This window comes from Nicotiana tomentosiformis, chromosome 5 (genome assembly GCF_000390325.3).
Source record: "Nicotiana tomentosiformis chromosome 5, ASM39032v3, whole genome shotgun sequence".
Classification (NCBI taxonomy): Eukaryota; Viridiplantae; Streptophyta; class Magnoliopsida; order Solanales; family Solanaceae; genus Nicotiana; species Nicotiana tomentosiformis.
The window spans coordinates 77,408,557-77,415,897 of NC_090816.1; the positions used below are offsets into that span (position 1 = coordinate 77,408,557).

Here is a 7,341-nt window from a genome sequence, read left to right on the forward strand (position 1 = left end):
TGTTGTATCTTTATTCGTGATGTCTATTATCACACGCTTTATTTGAAGTTGTCGTTACATGTCACATTCTTTACTTGTCGAGTTTTCTCTTATATGCTTTATATGAAGATGTTATCACTTTTATCATTATGTGATTTCTTTTATTGTGGAGTTATTCTTAGTTGAAATTGTTGTACATGATATACCTTTTGTTGCCTGGTTATTCTCATGCACTTAGACGTGGTACTAGTCCGTGCCATCTCTTTCATTGTTAGCCTAATTCATACACTAGGAGCCGAAGTTTGCCATTTCCTAGAAATACTTTCACTATTGAGTTTATCCTGAAACAATTAATTGGAATTGAGGTTATCGGAAGTCATTCATCTATTTTAATTGATGTTGTGTTAAAAAGGGGTATCGTTCCTTGTTGAGTTACTTTCCCATTCCTTTTGTTGTTATTGAGACTTTATACACATTGTGTTTGAGCAGTGGGCTATTTGTTGTGGAATATTGATATTGTTGGATCTTTAGAAAGGTTATGGCCTATGGGTACTTGTGTTATGAGTTGATACATCGTGTTGTTGTGATGTTAGCATTTTTGAATTGTTGTGTGGTTTTGGTTGTTGTTATGTCGAGTATAAGGGTGGCATTTCACCGTTATTGTTATGCAGAGCATAATGGTGGCATTTCACCGTTGTTGTTATGTCGAGCATAAGGGTGGCATTTCACCGTTGTTAAATGTACAGAGTAATAGGGATGGCTATTGTGTTATTGTCCGGGAGGTATGGTAAGGGTGGCTATTATATGGAGTGATATAGGTGGCTATCGGAGACATAACAGTGGCTAATGATATTGTCAGGGCGGAGTGATACGGGTGGCTATCGGAGAATGTCAGGGATGATATGTGATGGCTCGGGGACATTGTGTTGGTGATTTCGTGTGATGGTGTGTTTTTTCTTGTGTTTGTCATACACCTTACGTGACTTGTTTTGTTGAATCGATGAGTCACTCGATGTCTTTGATATTACTTGTTGACTTGGACTACAGTAATACACTCGCACAAGCATACACCGTAGCATGGCACTTATACTAGCTCATGAGTACAAAACTTGACATGTATTGATCATGCCCCTGTATTCTTGTATTATCCATTTCCATGTTGATGATTGTGCGCCTGTGATTATGCCGGGCGGATTGTGATTGTGATCCTATGATCATGACGGGCGGATTGTGATTGTGAGCTTGTGACCACGCGGGCGTATTGTGGTTGTGAGCCTATGATTATGCCGGGCAGATTGAGGTATTAACACGTGAGTTGTCCATGCAATTGTGATTCGACATGTGGGCATAAAGTGCCGCGAGTACATGATGATGGGTTGAGATCCGTGACTTGTGACTATGAGATGAGGTATTACGGGGTGATTTTGTTGTGAATCTTGTGTTAGAACGACTTGACTCATGGGTTTTCCTCTGTGTTCCTTATTTGGTTTCAATGATACTTGATAGTGTTCTTATTGCTCTACTGTTTATATCTCATGTAAATTTTGTTGCCATTTACGGATTTTCGTTTTCTATTATTAGCTTTATACTTCTATATTGCATAGGTTATTTTGTCTAGTGAGTGTCTTGACGTATACCTCGTCACTACTCCACCGAGGTTAGTCTTGATACTTACTGGGTACCGACTGTGGTGTACTCATATTACACTTTTGCATATTTTTGTGGATATTCAGGTACTTCAGAGTCTGTTGATTGTTAGATAGTGTATCAGATATTGCTGTGGAGACTTCAAGGTATACCTGCCGTCGCGTTCGCAGGCCTTGGAGTCACCTTCGGAAGTTATTTTTGTACAGTTTATTGCTATTCCAGAACAGTTGTCCTTAGAGATTTTCTAGAAAACTCAGTAGAGATTATGATTTGTACTACTGATTTTGGGATTGTTGGCTTTGTATAGAAATTTTTGTTTCATATTTAATAGTTGTTGGTTGAATTTTGCCATTAATTCAGTAAGTGTTAGGCTTACCTAGTCTTAAAGACTAGGTGCCATCACGACATCCTACAGAGGGAAATTGGGATCGTGACAAGTTGGTATCAGAGCTCTAGGTTTATAGGTGCTATGAGTCATAAGCGAGTTTAGTAGAGTCTTGTGGATCGGTACAAAGACGTCTGTATTTATCTTCGAGAGGCTACAGAACTATTAGGAAAAATCTCCACTTCTTTTATTCCTGTCGTGCAGATTTGTTGATTTCGAAGTTTGAGCCTTTATATCTCTATTTTCTCATAGATGGTGAGGACACGTGCTACCGGATCAGCTGAGCAGACACCCGCGCCCCCTACTAGAGCCGCGAGAGGCTGGGGCCAAGGTAGAGGCCGAGGAGGTGCACGCGCCGCAGATAGAGCACCTGTCAGAGCAGCAGTTGAGGTGCCGCCAGTAGCTCCGGTTGGGGGACAGGCACCGGAGTCACCAGTTGTTATCCCCGGACTTCAGGACACTTTAGCGTAGTTCCTGAGCATGTGTGGTACATTGGCTCATGCGGAATTGATCTCCGTTGTACCAGCTACTTCGCAAACTAGGGGAGGCGCTCAGACTCCCACCGCTCATACTCTAGAGCAACGGGCTCACATTGGTAAGATTTCGGGTGTGGTGCCAGTACAGCCTGTTATCCCGGTTCATCTTGAGGTCAGGCCAGGTGCATCAGAGGAGGAGCAAAAGAGGCTTGAGAGGTTCAAGAGGTATAGTCCACCTACTTTCAGTGGCACAACTACCAAGGATGTGCAGGGATTTCTAGAGAAGTGTCACCGTATTCCTCGTACCATGGGTATTATGGAGGTGAGCGGAGTTGCTTTTACTACATTTCAGCTATCGGGAGCAGCGTATCAGTGGTGGCAGGTTTATGAGGAGGGTAGACCAACCGATGCAGCACCACCCACTTGGGCTTAGTTTTTAGAGATATTTTTGAAGGAGTTTGTTCCCCAAACCTTTCGGGATGTGTGGCATGCAGAGTTTGAGCAGCTGCGTCAGGGCACCATGATAGTGTCAGAGTATGCCATCAGGTTTTGTGAGTTATCCGGTCTTGCACCTACTTTGGTTCCTAAAGTCAAAGAACGAGTCCGCAGATTCATTGAGGGGCTCAGTTATGATCTTAGATTCTGCATGGCTCAGGAGTTGCAGACTGATACTCCATTTCAGCAGGTGGTGGAGATTGCCAGGATGTTAGAGCGTATTTGGGGTGAGGAGAGGGAGGCTAAGGAGACCAAGAGGTCTCGAGGTTCTAGAGGGTTCAATAGATTCTACTCTTTAGCTATGACCTATCATGGTGGAGGCTCGGGCAGTCGGCCAGTCCAGTTCGCACTTCAGACTACTCACAGTGCTCCAGTTAGTCAGGGTACTCATGTAGGGCAGTCATCTTTTAGTGTACCACAGGCACGGGATTCCTACAACGATTATTCTAGTTATCCGGCATGGACTCAATATGAGCATCCACGCATGCAGAGGGGTTGTTATGAGTGTGGTGCTATCAAGCACATCATGAGAGATTATCCTAAACTCGGGAGGGGTGGATTTCATCAGAGCACTCAGGCTACGGGTCCCATTCCAGTTGCTACTCCACCTGCATAACCAGTTAGGGGTAGAGGATAGGCAGGTAGAGGGAGCCTTAGAGAGGGAGTCTCGACTCGTTAATATGCTTTCTATGGTAGGGCAGAGATCGCTGCACTAGATGGTATTAGAGCCACTCCGCGTGCAACCTTGAACGGTGGTGGGGCAAAACTCAGCGAGGACGTTGAGTCCCTAAAGGGGGTGTATGTGACACCATAGGTGAATCCCACATCGACAAAACACAGGAGAGATGCTGGGTATATAAGTAGACAAGCCTTAAACCCTAGTGACGCATTTTAAACCCGTAAGGGCCTGGGCCCAAAGCGGACAATATCACTAGCGGTTGGGCTGGTACAATTGCAATCAAATCATAAGTTTTGGCCGACTTTGTGGCCGATTTTAGTCTGGGATTAATGACTTTTGGTTGCTAAAGAAGCAGTGCTGATATCAGGAATGGTATCGGGAGTTTGGACCCTATTTACGGATGGGGCTTCAAAAGTAAAAGGGTCCGGTCTTGGGGTAATATTAATCACTCCTTCAGGGGGAAACCCTAAGGTAGGCCATTAGAATTGTACCTTTAACTAACAATGAAGCCGAGTACGAGGCTTTGGTCGTAAGACTTGAACTATCTTGGGACTAGGTTTCAAGGTCATCGAGATAAAATGCGACTCCCAGCTGGTGGTAAACTAAGTGTATGGAATTTTATCCACCAAGGAGGAGTGCATGCAATAGTACTTAAATAAGGTTCAAGCATTACTTGCACGGTTCAGAGAGTGGTCAATCATCCACATTCCAAGTGAGGAAAATGTGGAGGCAGACACATTGGCTAATTTGGGTTCATCCACAGAGATGAAAGGATCTGATTTCAGTGCGGTCGTTCAATTACTGCATTAAGTGTTGGATGTGGACAGCTACTATCAAGTTAATTCAACCAACATAATCTGGGACTGGAGGAACAAGTTAATTGAATATCTAAGACATGGCAAATTGCCCGAAGACCCAAAACCATCTCGGGCACTACGGACCAAGGCAGATCGTTACTGTCTTATTGATGGACAATTATACAGGAGGTCGTTCCAAGGACCATTGGCTCGGTGTCTAGGGGCCTCGGAGGCTGACTACGTGATGAAGGAAGTTCATGAAGGAGTATGTGAGAACCATTCTGGTGCAGACTCATTGGTTCTCAAGTTAGTCAAAGATGGCTACTAGTGGCCCCGGATGGAGCAAGATGCGAAGACATTTGTACAAAAGTGCGATAAATTTCAACGCCATGCACAATTAGTGCATCAACCGGTGGAACTTTTGCATTCAGTGGTGTCACCATGGCCATTCATGAAATGGGGGATGGACATATTTGGTCGCTTACCACAGAGACCTGGTAAGATAAAATTTCTTTTGGTTTTAACTAGTTATTTTACTAAATGGGTTGAAGCAGGTGCTTACCAAAAGATTGGAGAACAAGAGGTGATCGATTTTATATGGGACCACATCGTTTGCCGATTTGAAATACCAAACAAAATTTCTTGTGACAACGGGCCACAGTTCATAGGTTCCAAAGTCACAAAAAGTTTGGAAGGATTGAAGATCAAACGAATTACATGTTCACCATACCACCCGAGTGCTAATGGACAGGCGGAGTTGGCCAACAACATAATTATTCAAAACCTTAAAAATAAGTTAGAGGATGCTAAAGGCACGTGGCCGGATGAGCTGTCGGGTGTGTTATTGGCATACCGAACCACCGCGAAGTAGAGCACGGGTGAAACACCCTTTTCACTTGTATATGGTTCAGAGGCTTTGATACTGGTGGAACTGCGGAACTGACCTTATGGTTTTACCCGAGCAAACAAAGAAGCTGACAATGAAGCATTGCTGATTAAATTAGATTTTCTTGAAGAGCACTGAGATCTGGCATATGTGAGGATCGTGGCTCAAACGAAAAGGATGGAAAGATATTACGAACGCAAAGAAAATCTCCTATATTTTAAAGTTGGAGATTTGGTTCTAAGGAAAGTCACTCAAAGCACTCAGGAAGTTAATGCCGGGAAGCTGAGATCGACATGGGTAGGACCATACCGGGTTTCAGCTATAACTGGTAAAGGTTCATACAAATTGGAAAATCAAGATGGAGTTAAATTTCCAAGCAATTGGAACGTGACTCACCTCAAAAGGTATTAGTGCTGAAGATCCTTGTTGGTACTGAAAGTATGTGTTGTACTCTTTTTCCCTTCGACCAGATTTTGTCCCAATTGGATTTTTCTGGCAAGGTTTTTAATGAGGCAGCGATATAAAGCATACTATGAAAGAAGATCATCGACAAGCTGGTGAATCAACAACTGAAAGCTCTGTTGCCTTCACTTTAGCATGAGTATAGACAGCTCTGTATAGATCAACTCGTATGGCAATCAACATATGGATGGTTAAATAATCTTTAGCTCGATAGCATATCTCATCTCCCAAGACTCTTATTGTTTCCATTAGCCTCTGGAAACAGATTATTTACCTATCTACAAGCTGTTTCCATTAATGAGGAAGCAACGTAAAGCATACTGCGAAGGAAGGTTCATCGGTGAATGCAAGACTTTCAGTGTTTGAATTCTCTTACTTAGCATTTGAACATTGGGGGGAAATAATACATGACAAAGAACTAAGATTTTTACGAAGATCGGGGACGGTAAGAACCGGGATCAATGTCTTATTAGGACTGGGGACTACATGATCGGCCCCACAGAAATAAGTTGTACACGTTAGCCACATGTATTGTCAGCTTTATTTACTTAAGCAAATGAATGTTTATATAAATGTTCTTCTAAAAATAGAGGGAATAAATCAAAGTCCTTTTATTTTTATCTTATTTTTTGTCCGAATGATAAGTTAATCTATTTTATCGTTTAAAAGTTAACAAAAACTTCAAATGCTTATGTTAGAATGAACATGAAACGTCCTCTTCAAGAGCACCGTAAACATAAGGGCCCTCTCTTACAAAATCCTCATAGTAAAGGGTAGATTTCGGAAGTGTTTATGCCCGGAATAAAAAGCTATCGGATGTGAAAAGATTCCCGAAGCTTTGTTAGTTAAATGAAAAAGAATATTTTTTGCATAATACTTAAGCAAAAAGTTTCTTTTATTAATTAAAATGCCAAACTTAGTGAAAAGTTGGCATAATTATAAAAAGTAAAGAAAGTACATTAGTTCTTGCTGCCAGAACTCGAAGGGAGCGAAGAATCTTCGTTTTCTTTATTCGGGGAAGGTTGTTCCGCTTACGGTTCGAGGCCTTCATATTCTTCAGTTTCTCCTTCGGTTCCTGAATACTCCAAATTAGTATTTGAAGAATCAGAAGCAATGGTCCGAGGAGGAAGTTTCTCATAAGCGGTTGTCTCCAGCTCCCGGTCCTTGGCAATACATTCATCAATGTTAGCAATGCCTTATTTGGCCTCCTCCAAGGTTTTCCTATTCATATGATATATGGAATATGTTTTCACAAGGAGGTCAAAATCTTCTTGGTCTTGGAGTTTTGCTCGGAGCTTATCAATATTAAATTGGAGCTTTTCATTTTCAGCTTTCATTGTGCTGATTTTGGAATCAAGTTCAACGTTGGTTGTTGAGTGAAGTCGATTATGCTCTATGACTCTTTTGAGTCTTTTTTTTTTTCATTTTTTCTCTCCTCTACTCGGCAGCATTGGCCGTCTCAGTTTTGGAGCATAAGCTAGCATCCAAGTAATTAACTTGCTCCATGAAGACAGACTCACGCTCGGCAGCAGCAA

At 42.3% G+C, this 7,341-nt stretch overlaps 1 protein-coding gene across 1 annotated transcript; it reads left to right on the top strand.

The window, feature by feature from the left end:
* Nucleotides 1-3,007: 3,007 nt before the first annotated feature.
* LOC138892610 (uncharacterized) lies at nt 3,008-3,598 on the top strand. Its single transcript, XM_070176346.1, has one exon. It carries the CDS (start codon nt 3,008-3,010, stop codon nt 3,596-3,598), a length of 591 nt encoding a protein of 196 aa, XP_070032447.1.
* The last annotated feature ends 3,743 nt before the right edge of the window (nt 3,599-7,341 follow it).

What these genes read in the sequence shown, in the direction of transcription:
- LOC138892610 (XM_070176346.1), top strand. Translation starts at nt 3,008, where the DNA reads ATGATAGTGTCAGAGTATGCCATCAGGTTTTGTGAGTTATCCGGTCTT.